The following is a 15,061-nucleotide window of genomic DNA, read 5'->3' as shown; positions in this document are numbered from 1 at the left end:
GACCCGCTCTGGCCATTCGTACGTTCTTATCGTGACATTGGGGGGGCTGTCTGCTCTGTACCCGGGTCCCCCTGCGCTGTGATGTGTGATTCCCCCGACTCACCCACATGTGTATTAACCCAGACACCCAGGCTCAGCCAGAGGAGATAACGGGATTCCCAGGGGGAGAGACAAAGGGAGAGAGGCAGAGACCAACACCAGGTTTCGGGGGAAGGGGCAGTTGCTGGCTGCAAAACATGAAGGAAGCAGCCTTAGCTGAGGGTCTAGTGATGACAATGGACCCCCCTAACCCAAGGGGTCTGAGGCATCCTGGCCCTGACTCCTGAAACGGCATCATGTCTGTGCTGTGCTGTGCTGTATCCTGGAGGAGCAATAAACCCTTTCTATACTACTGGTTCGCGGCATCTCATCTTGCTGCAGATGGGGTGCAGGATCAGGTGGTACCCGACCTGCTGCCACACCTGTAAAGTGTGTTTACAGCCCCCAGTTCTGGCTCTACGTGTGCTGTGTTGTTATTTAGCTCTAATTTACTCCAAAATGTCTTCTAAGAAATGTTGGTAATGCTGCTAGACCGGGGTCTGCAACCTATGGCTCTTGAGCCGAATCTGGCTCTTTGGTCGTTCCCAAAATACATGCAACTTTGTAAAAATGAAAAATTGGAAATGTTAAAAACGCACAATTGTTCACGTAGCCTGAATGGGGCATGGACCTCAATTGGACCAGGGTATGATGTAAAGTCAAAGAAACGTGCAAAGAGATGCAGCAGCAGAAGTCCCATTAAATAAAGCCCTTGAGTACAATGTTCCATTCATTCTATTATTAATCCTCATGCCCGTTCTCAGTAATAGGAAGCTGTGTATTTTCAGTCCTGCAAATGGGCATTCTTGTTCTGGCTCCTTATTGATCACTTGCTCTGAATTTGCATGTAGTTTGGCCCTTTGCTTTGAAAAGGTTGCTGACCCCTGTGCTAGACAATACTGACCTCCCGTGGTTCCGCAAAGTCTCTGGTTCGACACCGGTCTGGTCCCGAGGGTGTTGGACTAGAGAGGTCCCACCCGGAGTGGTCCAGAAAGCTGTCTGGGGCAGCTGTGGCCTGATACTTCTGCTCTTTACATTAAAAAATCAGGCCACCTCCTACCTGCATTCTGAATCCCACTTCCAGGGTTTCTTTACACGGAGGCAACTTTTGTTTCCTTGGAGGTGGGGGGAGGGAGGAGCAAGTCCCCGTTAATTACATTGCAGTGGGTGATGCCCCTTTAACAATGCCCAATCTCAGTGGTGCTTTGCTACCCTTTCTTGGGGGCGGCTTTGAAGGAAGGCAGTGGCTCCTGGAACGAGCATCGTGCCCAAAGGGGTTTCTGAGCCTTGTTTCCAGTTATGCCACCGGATGGAAAAGCTGCTGGGTTTGGAGCCAGGTCCCGACTGCAGATCACCTGGGATGTGCAGGCTCTTTTGAGTGACTGTAATGAGGGACTGCCTAGCAAAGGCGAAAGTGAGCTGGGATGGGGGCAGCCAGGTGCTCTGGCCATGGGCGCCTGAGCGGAGAAGAAGCATCTAGACAATTTGCCTTCTCTGTGCACCAGAGATGACTTGCTGCTCTTAGTGCTGCTATCAGAGGGCTGTGTCCCAGTGTCCCTGTTTTTTTTTTTCCATCCGTGTGTGCAATAAATGTTATGTGCCAAGCCATGTGCGGATGTGAACCACCAGGAGACAGACATGCTGCCGGCTGTGGATGCTCTGCTGATCAGCTGGGCAGCACCTGAATCTCTTCTGGATGGCAGGGATGTAAATTTTAGATTAATTGGCTAACTGAATAGTTGATGCAATTTGCATTAACTATTCGATTAGGCGATAAGGGCACCTCTGGCTGTTGCTACACTTCAAAGGCAAAAGTGCTGCAGGGAGCACAGCCAGCGAGGTACTCAGGCAGTTCCCCACTGGCCCCGTGCTCCCCGTGACTTTTCAAAGCAGCAGCGCCGAATGGAGCCCCAGGTCAGCGGGCGGGTGGGGGGGGGGTCCCAGCTGACCCCAGACTCCACACAGCGCTGTGGCATTTCAAAACAGCAGCACCGCGTGGAGTCTGGGGTCTAGCCCTGGGCTCCACACAGCACCCCCTCTTTTCCCCCCTCGCCCCCACTTGCTGCCTCTTTCTGTTGACTAGCCGCTCACATCCCTACGGGGTGGCTGCCCAAGTCCTCAGCTGACTTGCACACACCCGGTTCCCTGTATCTGCTTGGGGAATCCTAGAAATCAAGACTGGAAGGTACCTGAGAGGTCAGCCAGTCCCGCTCTCTGAGGCAGGACTAAGTAAACCTCCAAATGGGTGTTTGTTTAACCTGTTCTTAAAACCCTCCAGCAAAGGGGACTCCACATCCTCCCTTAGAAGCCTGTTGCGGGGCTTCGCTACACAGTTTTCCCTAACCACAGGCCGAGATCTCCTTTGCTGCTGATTAAGCTGATTGTTTTTGCTGCCTTCAGCAGACCCACAGAACAATCTCTCCCCGCTCTGCATAGTTGAAGACAGTTACCAGCCCCCCTCCGGTCTTTTCTCAGGACTGAACTTGCCCAATTTTTCAAGCCTTTCCTCGAAGGTCAGGTTTTTAGGGGTTTCTTTTGGGAGCTCCCCAACCCGGAACATCTAGAATCTCGCCAGTCCCAGCGGGACCGCGCTCTTGTCAGCCTCATGCTTTGCCAGTGGAAGGAAGGGGCGGACCCTGGGACCTTGTCTGCTCTGTGTGGCTGTTACGTGGTAGGAGGACGTTCTGGGGTCGCCGTCAGCTGCTCTGGCTGTTGGGACGCGTTTCCCCACCCCCACCTTTGTTAGTACTTGGTTTTGGTTTCTAGAGTAGCTGGGGTTTGCACCATCTGTCAGCAAACAGCATAGGCCTTGGGCACTCCTGGCCTTTGACGTACACCCACTGGGCCCCGTCTGGGCTGTTATCAGAGGGCTGGAGCCGAGTGGCTGTTCTGCATAGCGGCCTTGATCTTGAGCAAGTCCGTTAACAGGCTGTTCCCTCCAGGAGATGATAAAAGAAATCCATCTGTTTTGTTTCCCCTCTCCTCCAGCAAGAGGAAAGATGGATCGCCTCTTAGTGGGATCAGAGCTCCTGGCCAGTAAAGCTGCTCTGCTCCCGGCCTCTCTTTCCGGTGGGTGTGGGGGAAAGCCCAGCTGAGTTTCTTTACTCCGGAGTGCTGGGCCAGGCTGGCCCGTCCGTGTGCCGCAGCGTGTCTGCTGCAGAGAGCAGTCCCTGGAGAGAGGAAGAGCAGGGCGAGTGTTTTCCATGGCGGCCGCCGAGCGAATCTGCCAGGAGCCTGGCCGAATCCTTGAGAGTGCCGATAACGGATCGCGCTGTGCGCTAGGGTTTGCGCGCTTTGCAAAGACTTGTCCCTAGTTTTCAGGTGGGGAAACTGGCAGGACGTGAGCTGGCAGAGCTGCCGCAGGCTGGAGCCAAAAGATTCAAGGCCTGCTCTTGAGTGGGGCTCGGATACTGGGAGGACAGAGCGGAGTCCTGCCCCGAGCCCTGTGTGCTCGCCAACCGCCCCCATTGCCTCCCATTGTCAGTGAACTGGTCTAGGGATCCTCTTTAATAGCTGGCCTCTTTCTACGCACCTGCTGTGGCCTCCCGGATACAGCCCTTGGCCCTAGTTCTAGCAAAGGAATTGACCCCTCGGCTTGTATCCCTCGGGCTGCTGCGTTCTCCCCTCCAGAGCCAGGTCTTGGCACTTCGCAAGCTGCCCGACTGGTTTTTATTGCTCAGCAGAAAAGGCTGGGACACCCTATCCCAGAGCCACACCACAAGGAGTGGGGGAGAGGGGGTAGTTCTCTTCTACTGTTACTGTGGCTAAAAGTCCACCTGGGTCAGAAAATGTCACATTGTCAATGGAGAACTCAGGCTGATTGTATCACACACACAACCCCCACCCCCCCCACACACACACGCATAACCCTGGGACTGGCGTAACTCGGGAAAGAAGTTGGGTGCTGCCTGCAGGCTGCCTGCTTTTCGAGCATTTCTAGGAATCCCTGTTTCTTTACTGTTTTTGACAGGAGCTGGGAGGGGTGGTCAGTCATTTCTGACAATCTTGTGGCTCCCGGAACTGGGGTTTTAATGGAAACATGAGCAGCTTCCCCCTCCCCCCGCACAGTGAGCTGAGGTTTACAGTTGCCCAGCAGATATGCTGAGGAGGAGAAGGGGCGTTAGCATTAATGAGACCTGGTTCCTTGTGCTCCTTCCATTGTTTCAAAACACAATGGCTTTTTATTCTCTCTGGGGCAGGGTGGCTTGTTAAGAGGCCAGGTGTTTCTAAAAGATTTGCTTTAGGTGGATGGGAAAGAATTCAGGGAAGTCCTATGGCCTGGGTCAGGCTGAGCTGTGCTCGAAAATTACGCTGGTGTAAGTCACCCGTCAGGGAGGGTGTTAAAAATCCAAGTGTGGTTACGCTCACCTCCCACCCCCTGCAGACAGCCCTGGGTGGATGGAAGAGTTCTTCTGTCAGCCTGTGACCCCCTAGCTACTGCCTCTTGGATGGGGGGGTTGCAAGTGTGACGGGACGATGTCTCTGCTGTAGCGTTGTAAGTGTAGACACACCAGCAAGGCGTGTTAAGCAACCCAGCAACCATCTCTCTGGTTCACGGTTGCGAGAACTTGAGGCCAAGAGCCACGACGCCATCCAAGTCATGCAGCACGTCAGCCGCCACGCCTGGATTAGAATCCACCGGCTTGGGTATCACTCCGTGCCCTGGCCACGTCAAAACGGAGCTAGTTGGAGCGCATAGCCCATTCGCGAAGTACACGGGCTGCGTGGCGTTGTGTTCTTTGCCGTGACGGTGCATGACAAATGTAGGTCAAGCCAGGGGTGCGCATTAGGCAGGCTAAATATAGCCAAGAAAGCATGCCCCATTTAAAGGCAATCAGCCCCTAAGCCTCCGTGTTCTCCCAAATTGTCTTAACCTCAGCATAAGGGAGGCACACGGGGGGGGGGGGGGGGGGCGTACTGAGTCCCCTGCCACCTTTGAGTTGCTTTCAGCGTTGATCTGTCCCCATTTGAGCTGAGATTCCAGATGAGAGAAAGGGCGGGCCAGAGTAGGGATGTAAAATCCTGTTAAAAACGTTAACCAGTTAAACGATATGCTTAACCGGCCCCCCAAGGGCAGGGGCTGCTCCAGCCAGGCAGGGTCCACCGCAGAGAGCTCTGGGTGAGGGGCTACTCCAGGGCGATGCTTGTACCTGGGAGCATGGGCTGGTCCCCCCGCCTTGGGAGGCACTGGCAGTGGCAACCCAGCAGACGGCGGGGGGGGGGCAGGACCCCACTTAATCGGTTAACCAGTTAAACCATATGTTTAATTGATTAACTGGGATTTTACATCCCTAGACTGGAACGCCTACCTGCCAGCGGTGGGCCCAGCTGTGCTGGGAGCAAACTGCTCCGGCCAGGCCAGGCCAGGCCAGGCCAGACCCATCCCAGCGTGCCACAGGTGGGGGGCTGCTCAGGGTAGGCACCAGTTAACCAACTACTCCACTAAGCATGCTGGTAAGGCGAATGCTAAGTGCGTAACTGGCTAACCCAGCATGCTGGTCCGGGGTGGAGGTCACTCACCTGGGACCCAGAAGATCTGGTCTTACCTCTGCAGTTTTCTGTGTGGTCCTGGGCGATTCACCTAGGCCCACATGTTGACTGTGATTCGGTGCCTAAAGGAACATACAGGCCTGGGAACCGAGTTCCCCGTAATCTGGGCACTTGTGAGATTCAGAGGGCGCCCAGCCGATTTAGCAGGGTGTTCAGCTAGGCCTGGAGTCTCCCCTGGGGGTGCACATCCGCACACGCCTCAGTGCACATCCAGTGATTCCGCACGTGGAGGGAAAACGAAGGAAGTTGCCTGGGAACTTTTGAAAACCCTTCGTGGGCTGTGCCTGCTGGAGCTGCAGCGGCCGTGGAGCGGCGCCTCTCACCTGGCCCCCAGCTGCTGCCGTGAGAGAGGGCTGGCTGGGGTTGTCCTCTCCCCAGGGCGGCGCCCATACCGAACCCCGAACCCCCCAGCCCCAGCATTTGATTTTCCAAAAAAAAAAACCCAAACAGGAGTGAAGGACCTGAGCAGTGCGGGGGAATCCCCTAGTCCCTGGAAGTGCTCGGGTCCACGGGGCTCTGCCCCTTTCCCCCTTGATTGGGGACTGGCTTGCTCCCTGCTACCCGAGGGGGGGGGAGTCTGCCTCGCCCCCCGCCCCCCGTGTGAAGCCTTACATCGTTAACGGGCACCCCTACTGTTTCACTGGTGGGGAAACTGAGGCACGGAAAGGGGCCGTGACTTCCCCAAAATCAGGCCCTCCAAGCGTCCTGCTTCCCACACACCGGACCCTGGGCCGCCCCCGCCAGGACCTAGGTCCGCCCCCATGAAGGGGGGAGCCCTGGCCAAGGGCCCCGCCGCTGCGATCGTGCAAATGGCCCCTGGACCGGACGCCCCCCCCCCGCGGCCAGGCCGGAGCGGGGCGGGTGTTTGCAGCCCCCCCGGCGTTGGGGGGGGGGGATCTCCCGGCGGGGGCTTGCGGGCCGCCCCCGGAGACCAGCTGGGCGCCCGACACGTGGGTGCAGCGGGGGCGGGGCCGGGCTGTTGATGACGGGGGGGGCGGGGGGAAAGAGGAGGAGGCAGAGCCGGAAGAGGTTAGTGATCGCTCTGGCGTTGGGGGAGGGAAACCGAAGGGCCCCCCCGCCACCCCGACACTTATTGGGGGGCTCTTCTTCTGCCCCCCCACTGGGGCCTGTCTGCCCCCTCCCCGCCCCCCCCCTCCCCCGCCCCCCGCACGCTGGGGGGATCCCTCTCTGTGCCACATCCCCCCCCCGCACGCTGGGGGCTCCCCGTCTGTCCTCTCCCCAGCGCCCCGCACACGGGGGGGGGGGAGTTCCGTCTCTGCCCCATCCCCCGCATACTGGGGGACCCCCCCCGCTCCCCCTACGCACACGGCGGGGAAGGACCCTCCTCTGTATGTCTCCTCCTGCCCCCCCTTTTCTTAGCTGCGGGGATGGGGTGGGGAAAGGTTCCCTTGTTCTGTCTGCAACTCCCAGGAAGGTCCCCGCTGCCCCCCTCTGCCTCCATGTAAGCAAAGGGGGAAGCCCTCGTGTCCCCTCCCCCGTCCCACCCCCCCCCATGTTGGTTGCAGAGGCAGGGGGGACTGGGGTTTGTATTTGCTGTTCCCAAGAGATCTGGGCAGACCGCCCGGGCACTGACCCGTGTGCAGGTTTGGCCTAGTCTTTGCTACAGATGTGGGTGGCTTGGGGGGGGGGACGGTTACAGCCGCCCCTCCTTACCTCCAGGCCAGCACAGCGCTGAGACCCACGTGCTGCTCTGGGCCCTGCTTCGCAGCCAAATGGGGCCTGTCCAAAGGTATCCCCAGCAGGTGAACATAAGAACGGCCGTACTGGGGCAGACCAAAGGTCCATCTAGCCCAGTATCCTGTCTGCCCACAGTGGCCAGCACCAGGTGCCCCAGACAACGATCAAGCAATTTGTCTCCTGCCATCCTTCTCCAGCCTCTGACAAACAGAGGCCAAGGACACCATTTTATCCCCTGGCTAATAGCCTTTTATGGACCTAACCTCCATGAAATTATCTAGCTTCTCTTTAAACTCTATTATAGTCCTAGCCTTCACAGCCTCCTCTGGCAAGGAGTTCCACAGGTTGACTACACGCTGTGTGAAGAATTTTCTTTTATTAGTTTAAAACCTGCTACCCATTAATTTCATTTGGTGTCCTCTAGTTCTTCTATTTAGGGAACTAATAAATAACTTTTCTTTATCAGCCTCTCCACACCACTCATGATTTTATAGACCTCTATCATATCCCCCCTCAGTCTCCTCTTTTCTAACCTGAAGAGTCCCAGTCGCTTTAACCTCTCCTCATATGGGACCCGTTCCAAACCCCGAATCATTTTAGTTGCCCTTTTCTGAACCCTTTCCAAGGCCAAAATTTCTTTTTTGAGGTGAGGAGACCACATCTGTACACAGTATTCAAGATGTGGGCGTACCATAGTTTTATACAGGGGCAGTAAGATGTTCTGGGTCTTATTTTCTATCCCTTTCCTAATAATTCCTAGCATCCTATTTGCCTTTTTGACCGCCGCTGCACTCTGTGTGGAAGTTTTCAGAGAACTGTCCACGATAACTCCAAGATCTCTTTCCTGATTTGTCGTAGCCAAATTAGCCCCCATCATACTGTACGTGTAGTCGGGGTTATTTTCCCGATGTGCATTACTTTACACTTATCCACATTACATTTCATTTGCCATTTTGTTGCCCAATCACTCAGTTTGGTGAGATCTTCTTGGAGTCCCTCACAGTCTGCTTCTGTCTTGACTATCCTAAACAGTTTGGTAACATCTGCAAACTTTACTACCTCACTGCTTACCCCTTTCTCCAGATCATTTATGAATAAGTTGAAGAGGATTGGTCCCAGGACTGACCCTTGGGGTACACCACTAGTTACCCCTCTTCATTCTGAAAATGTACCATTTATTCCTACCCTTTGTTTCCTGTGTGTGCGGTGTGTGTGTGTGGGGTTGAGCCAGGTTTAACCAGCACACCCACACCCCACCCCAGGACAATGGGGGGTGAGCACTGAGCCAGGCAGCTGAGAGGAGTGTGGATGTCCCTGTGAGATCAGGCATAGCAAAGGGCTTCCTGCCATGTGCCTCAGTTTTCTCATCTGCATGATGGGGAGAATGCTACGGACCTCCTTGTCAAGTGCATGGAGATCTGCGAATCTGAAGGGTGTTATAAGAGCAAGTTGTTGTGATTTCCAGCCCGAGACATGCTCCTCTCTCCTTATCTCTTCCGCAGACCGTGTGTGTTCCAGGCACTTGGCGCTAGAGACGTTTCACAATGGTAAGTGCAGCGGATCCCTAATAGGACCGTTCCAAAACCACCAGTCGGGCCTCCAAAATTCATGAGGTGTTTTTTTAAATAGTGCGATTTCACAAGGTCCTTTTCGCAGCCCTTCAGGGCTGTTTGGGTCACTCGGGCCACGATTCCCAGCTTTTCTTCACCCCGCAGGGGCAAGAACCCACCGTTTTTGTTTTCGAGGAGAGCAGGGATCGCTGCCATAGGCAGCCGAAAAGACTCGAAACTCACCAGAGAAGAAGTAATGGGCTACTTGGGTCGTGCACCCTGATGCAGGCGTGTGATTGTTGTTTGTTGCTTGTTTTCGTACAGGGTGAACGGAAAGGGGTGAATAAGTATTACCCCCCTGACTTCGATCCGGCGAAGGTAAGAGCCCGGGGACTGAACGCCAGGCCTGGACACGGACACCCCTGCTGGTGCTTAGTGTTTGGGTTTGCTCTTGCCAGCTTGAACACTGTTCACCAGGCAGCCTCACGGGCCAAGTTCTGAGCTTGTGGCTGTAGCTGGGAATTAAGCCAGTCAGGGCCCACTGTGTGCCCTGGCCAGTGAAAAAGCAACAGGAGGGCAGCTGATTCAATTACTCCAGTAGATCAAAGGGTAACCTCCTTTCGAAGGGACTGCGGAACTCCCTGCTACAAGATGTTAGTAAATTTCAAAGCCGGAGGGGAGAGTCAGACAGACGTCCCGCATAGCTAGAATCACAAGGGTTCTAGGTCCACATTGTTCCTGGGGGTCAGGATGGAATTTCCTCCAGAGGTGTGTTTACACCGGCTGAACCATCTGGGATTGGCTGCTGCCACGGGGGGACGGGTCTGGGGCTCCAGTTCTAGGTACTTAGCTTGCCCTGTTCTTGAGGGTTAACGGCTGCCCTTCCGTTCTTTCCCGCACAGCACGTCTCCCTCAATAAATACCGGAACAGCCACCCGCTGCGCGAGAGAGCCCGCAAGCTCTCCCAGGGCATTCTGATCATCAGGTAAACCCGGGTGCTCCGGGGCCCTGCATGCGTCTCGAGGGAAGCGGTGGGCTGAGTGGGGCTCTAGTGCTTTGGCAGCAGGCGTCCGAGACCAGGACTCCTGGGTTCTGTTCACGCACTTACGCAGAGTGGCGCTCTCAGGGGAACATTGGGGCTACCCCCCGCTGAGAGCGGTGCAGGCACCTGCCCTAGAAGTAACGGGTACGGACGATCTGGGGGGGCTTGGCTGCAGGCGCTTGGAGGAGCTGGGGCCCGTCTGCTCCCCATAGACAGCTCCCACCCTCTGGCAGCGCGACGGTGGCATGCGGACTCGGAACGGGGCGCTGCCCGGCGGTTTGTGGACGCTGCTGCTGGCAGGTCTCGACCCCGGCTCGGCATGGTTGGCCAGGGAGCACGTGGGGGTCTAGTGCTCACCGGCACCCCCTGGGTTACTCTGCCCTAGGTTTGAGATGCCCTACAACATCTGGTGTGATGGCTGCAAGAACCACATTGGAATGGGTAAGCGCCCGGTGCCCGGGACGTGCACAGCCTGGCCGGAGCCCGGCCCCCGTCAGCCCGAGGGTTGGGGTTGGGGCTGGGGCGGGTGCCTGCACGCCGTGCCGCGCACAGGGAGTGGCGGAGGCGGAGAGGCAGCCTGGAGTGGCTCCCTTGGTTGCTGGCTCCTCGGCTTTGAGGGTGGGACCAGCCCCAGCTTTCATTTACTCTTTCCACCTTAAATGTACTTAGTCTGGCCGGCTGCCCCCTGCTAATAGCCACATGCGCCTCTCCTCTCCCCCTCCCCCAGGAGAGCTGGCCCTCCCCGGTCCCATGCGCGACCTGGGCCAGGCCACCAGAGGGGAGCAAAGGGGGCGAGTGGCACTGGGGTCTGGCACCACAAAACGCTGCCAGAGCGCTACGTGGGCATGCTCTGGGCAGCACTGCCTAGCCTCTGCCCCGCCCCTGCTGCCCGAGGCCCCGCCCCTGCTGCCCGAGGCCCCACCCCTGCTGCCCGAGGCGCGGAGCAGGGCTTCCCCCCCCGACTTGCCCAGGGGCCCGGTGAAGCTGTCAGCCCTGCTGCCTGGGGCGATGGCTTGAGTGGTAGCAGCAGCAGCTTTGGGGGGAGCTGGGGGCAGAGCACGGGACTTAGATTTGGGAGACCCGGGTTCAGTTCCCAGCTCGGACACGGGCTTCTTGTGAGACCTTGGCAAGTCACTTAGTCTAGCCCGTGCCTCAGTTTCCCATCTGTAAAATGGGGGTGATAATACATGCCTCCATCTCAGGGTGCAGGCAGGGTGGGATCTGTGATGAGGCGCGAAGGAGAGATTGGGGAGGGAAGGTGCGGGGTACCAGAGAACAGCCGCTGGCTCGGAGTCAGTACAGTCGAGTGGTCGGCACAGGTGGGGCTAGGAGGGGAGGATGCCTGGATCCCGTGCTGAGTGGGGTCAAAGCAAGTGGCAGGTCTCTTCCTGGGTTCTGATCCCAGCTCTGGAAGGGGAGTGGTGTGTAGTGGTTAGAGCAGGGGGCAGTCAAGGCTGCTGGGAGGGCAGCAGCGGGTGGTTGGCCTGGGAGCCAGGATGCCTGGCTTCTCTTGCCCGCTCAGACACCGGTGTGACTGGGACTTGTCCCAACGTGGGAGGTGTGACTACGTGGCGTGGCTGTGAACCCCGGGCTCTCGTTGGGACTGAGAGCCCGGACTCCTGGGTCCCGTTCCCAGCGCAGCTTGGGAGCCCCGGGAGCCGTGACGTCCCGGCCCACCCGGGTGGGAAATGCGGGGGCTGGAGATGGTGCTTCAGGCTCTGTCTGTCGCAGGGGTCCGGTACAACGCCGAGAAGAAGAAAGTTGGGAATTACTACACCACCCCCATCTACAGGTGGGTGCGGGAAGCGCATGTTCCTCCCTCTCTCCCCTCTCAGCCTGCCCTGAGCTGTGAGCGGGGCCTGTGGCTGCATCCAGAACCTCATCTCTGTCGTGGCCCCAACAGCCTCACCCAGCAGAGCGACCGCAGTTATAGCAGGGGAGCCAGGACCCCTGGGATCTGTTCCCAGCTCTGGGAGGGGAGTGGGGTGCAGTGGTTAGAGCAGGGGAGTCTATTCCCAGCTCTGCCACACAAGTGGAAGAAGGACAAAGTGTCTGTGGGGCCCGTGGCACTACGTGGCTAGGAGGGTCTCGCTCCGTGAGCACATGGCCCTGCGGAGGCAGACGCTGCCACTGCCCACGGCTAAGGGAAAGGGGATCAAACCAGCAGCTCCTGGGATTTCTTCCGCCGCATCCAGCCGTGCTGCTCTGACTGGGTGCAGCCAGCGCGCTCACTTCCTCGGGTGGGAGCGGGGCGGGTACCTCCGGGGCTGGGGTAGGATCCCTGGAGCAGGGACAGGGATCGGCCGGGAAGTAGCCCCCAGCCCTGACCCCCGCCTGTCCCCTGGGGCGCCAGGTTCCGGATGAAGTGCCACTTGTGCGTCAATTACATCGAGATGCAGACGGACCCGGCCAACTGCGACTACGTCATCGTGAGCGGGGCCCAGCGCAAGGAGGAGCGCTGGGACATGCAGGACAACGAGCAGATCCTGACGACAGGTGAGCCCAGGCCCTGCTCCGGCCGCCGGCCGGGAGGGCAGCTCCCCCGGTGAGTCCGTGTGTCTGCCCCTCTGTCTCCAGAACACGAGGAGAAGAAGAAGCTCGAGACGGACGCCATGTACCGGCTGGAGCACGGCACAGCAGACCAGGGCAAGCTGCGGCGAGCCATCCCCACCTTGTCCCACATCCAGGAGGCCCAGAGCGCCTGGAAGGATGACTTTGCGATCAACAGCATGCTGCGCAGGAAGTTCCGGGTAAGCAGACGGCCCATGTTCCCCATAAGCTGAGCGCTCGGGTGGCCCCCAGGAGAGGGCCAGACGCCGCCCAGCTCATTGGCAGAGCGCCCACAGCCGGCACCCCACGTTTCTCCTAGTGGTGCACATCCACACATGCCTCAGTGCATAGAACAAAATTTATTCTGCACATGGGTGGGAAAAATGAGAGGTCTCGCTGGAGACCTGCGCAATGCTCCTAGCTGGGATTGCGCCTTGGGAGACCAGGCTCTGCTGGGTGATTTTGGACGGGTCCCCTTCCCACCCCGTGCCTCAGTTTCCCCATATGTGAAATGGGGAGAATTTACACACAGAACCCCGCTGGGCCACAGGCTGCCCACGGCTGCGGTCGGTGCTGCTGTCTGGGCCTTTTCTCTCACCACCTTGCCCCTCCCCTGCATAGGAGGAGAAGAAGGTTCTGCAGGAGGAGGAGGAGAAGGACCTGGCTCTGCAGGCCAAGGCCAACCTGAGCATCCCTCTGGTGCAGGAGACGGAGGAGGACCGGCAGCTGGCCGCGCTGCTCAAGTACCACAGCCTGGACTGTACGTGATGCCTTCTGCCTGTGGGGGTGTCCGGGGGGCCCTAGGCACAGCGGGATTCAGGGCCCTGCCTTGGCCTGAGGGACTCCTGGGTTCTAGTCCTGGCTTGGGGGGTGGGGCCAGGGGGGTGGAGGAGGAGCCAGGACTCCTGGGTTCACTTCCTGTTGTGTGATTGGGGGTGGGAGCAGCATTCGGGAACGGGGGACTCTGCGCCCCATAGATCAGTGCGAGCTCCCCAGCACGGGCGCGTCGTGCGGGTCCCCAGGGCAGGTGCCCTGAGCCAACGCGGCCAGCGACGTGGGAGCTTTCGGGTGCCCCGTGCTGCGGCTTGGGCCCGTCACTTCCCTGCTGCCCCTCCCTCTCCTCCCAGCTTACGAGGACAAACAAAAGCTGAAGCGAACGGAGATCTCCGGCCGCTCCTGGTTCCCCCCTGCTCCGGCTGCAGCCGGCAAAGCCACCGACACGCTGAAGAAGCTGGGGCTCGCTGGGAAAGCCCTGTCCCCCAAGGGGCCCGCTGGCGGCTCACCCATCACAAGCGGCCGTTTGGGCATCGTGCGCCGCAGATCCCGGGAGGGGCCGGAGAGCGTGGCACACGGGACGCACACGGGCCGGCCGAGCTGCGACGGCGCGGCCCAGCCCAGCTCCCCCGCGGCCAGCGGCGACTCCCTCCCCGCCGTGGGCACCGCCAGCGCCACCACCCTCAGCTCCTCCCTCGTGGCAGACTATTCAGACTCCAGCTCGGATTCTGACAAGGACTGAGCCCCCTCGGCTGGGGCAGGACCTAGGGGGGCTGCGTTGTTTCAAAGACTCTAAGCCAGCGACCCAGCAAGGACTCTGGCTCCTCCAAGCCTCAGTAGCGAGCCTGCTTTCTTGGACGCCCCATGTCGCTACTGCTGCCGCCCTCCCTGGTGTGACCCCGGAAAGGCAGCGCCCCCTGCCTGTTCACCGTGTCTGTGAGATTCCTCCCCCCGCCAGATCGCAGGCAGCCTTCTCGGTGCCCCCCACCCCAGTCTGGATTCACATCTGCCCCTCCGGTATTGAAACAGTGCAACTCATCTGTGCACCCTGCCCCTCTCTGCTCTGATACTCCACTGCACGGATTAAAAGCAGGACTTCTTTTGAGGCTGTTCTCCATCAAGCCCTGGGCTCCATTCATTCACCGTCTGGGTTGCTGGCTGGCTGTGAGTCCCTCCTGCGTCCCAGCCACAGGGCTGGAGAACGGCAGCTGGGCCTTCGCAAGGGAAGGGAATAGCTGAAATGGAAACCGTCTCGATGCTGAAATATTGCAGGACGGCCAAGCAGGGTTCCCTGTAAGCCAAGCACTTGTGCAGCCGCTCGGGTCAGATTCCAGGGCTGCCCGGCAGCTTTGCTAGGTTTGGGGTTTCTATGGGTTTCTAGCTAGGTTTGGGGTTTCTATGGGTTTCTAGCTAGGTTTGGGGTTTCGCAGGCCTCGTGCACATGAAAAATTATTCTGCATCTGGAAGGAAAAATCCACAGCTGGAGGGAAAAGATTAGAGGGCCCATTGCTGCCAAGGTGACCGTTTCAAACTCCCGAGTAGCCTCAGAATCTACGTCCCATTGTCGGAATGACTTAGACACTTGGGTCTAGTTTACAGATGGATCTTGGGCTGGCAGGACTGTCGGCCGGGCCGTGATTTCTCTACAGGACTCATGAAAACAGGGGGGCTTGCCCTGTTGATTTCAGGGAGACTTAGGCCTTGTCTAAACACACACGAATTGTCCCACTGGTTAACTACGCGGGGACATTTCAAACTCACCCCTTCCCCATGGGGTTGAGGGTGTTATTCCAGAGGGAAGGTGAAGTGCGACTCTGGG

The 15,061-nt window shown here is 58.3% G+C and overlaps 1 protein-coding gene across 1 annotated transcript; it reads left to right on the top strand.

Annotated features, from left to right (window-relative positions):
• The first annotated feature begins 6,595 nt into the window (after nt 1–6,595).
• YJU2B (YJU2 splicing factor homolog B) lies at nt 6,596–14,359 on the top strand. Its single transcript, XM_075902452.2, has 10 exons — nt 6,596–6,657; nt 8,829–8,873; nt 9,201–9,254; nt 9,779–9,861; nt 10,304–10,359; nt 11,650–11,710; nt 12,272–12,414; nt 12,496–12,668; nt 13,090–13,228; nt 13,596–14,359. Exons 2-10 carry the CDS (start codon nt 8,871–8,873, stop codon nt 13,982–13,984), a joined length of 1,101 nt encoding a protein of 366 aa, XP_075758567.2. The 5' UTR covers nt 6,596–6,657; nt 8,829–8,870; the 3' UTR covers nt 13,985–14,359.
• The last annotated feature ends 702 nt before the right edge of the window (nt 14,360–15,061 follow it).

The sequence above is a fragment of the Pelodiscus sinensis genome, chromosome 31 (assembly GCF_052426305.1).
Source record: "Pelodiscus sinensis isolate ZL-2025 chromosome 31, ASM5242630v1, whole genome shotgun sequence".
NCBI classification, from domain to species: Eukaryota; Metazoa; Chordata; order Testudines; family Trionychidae; genus Pelodiscus; species Pelodiscus sinensis.
This window is presented reverse-complemented; position numbering and strand designations above follow the sequence as displayed.

What these genes read in the sequence shown, in the direction of transcription:
- YJU2B (XM_075902452.2), top strand. An exon ending in CAGGGCATTCTGATCATCAG is followed by an intron (nt 9,862 to 10,303) that starts GTAAACCCGGGT and finishes ACTCTGCCCTAG; the next exon opens with GTTTGAGATGCCCTACAACA. An exon ending in CAAGAACCACATTGGAATGG is followed by an intron (nt 10,360 to 11,649) that starts GTAAGCGCCCGG and finishes TGTCTGTCGCAG; the next exon opens with GGGTCCGGTACAACGCCGAG.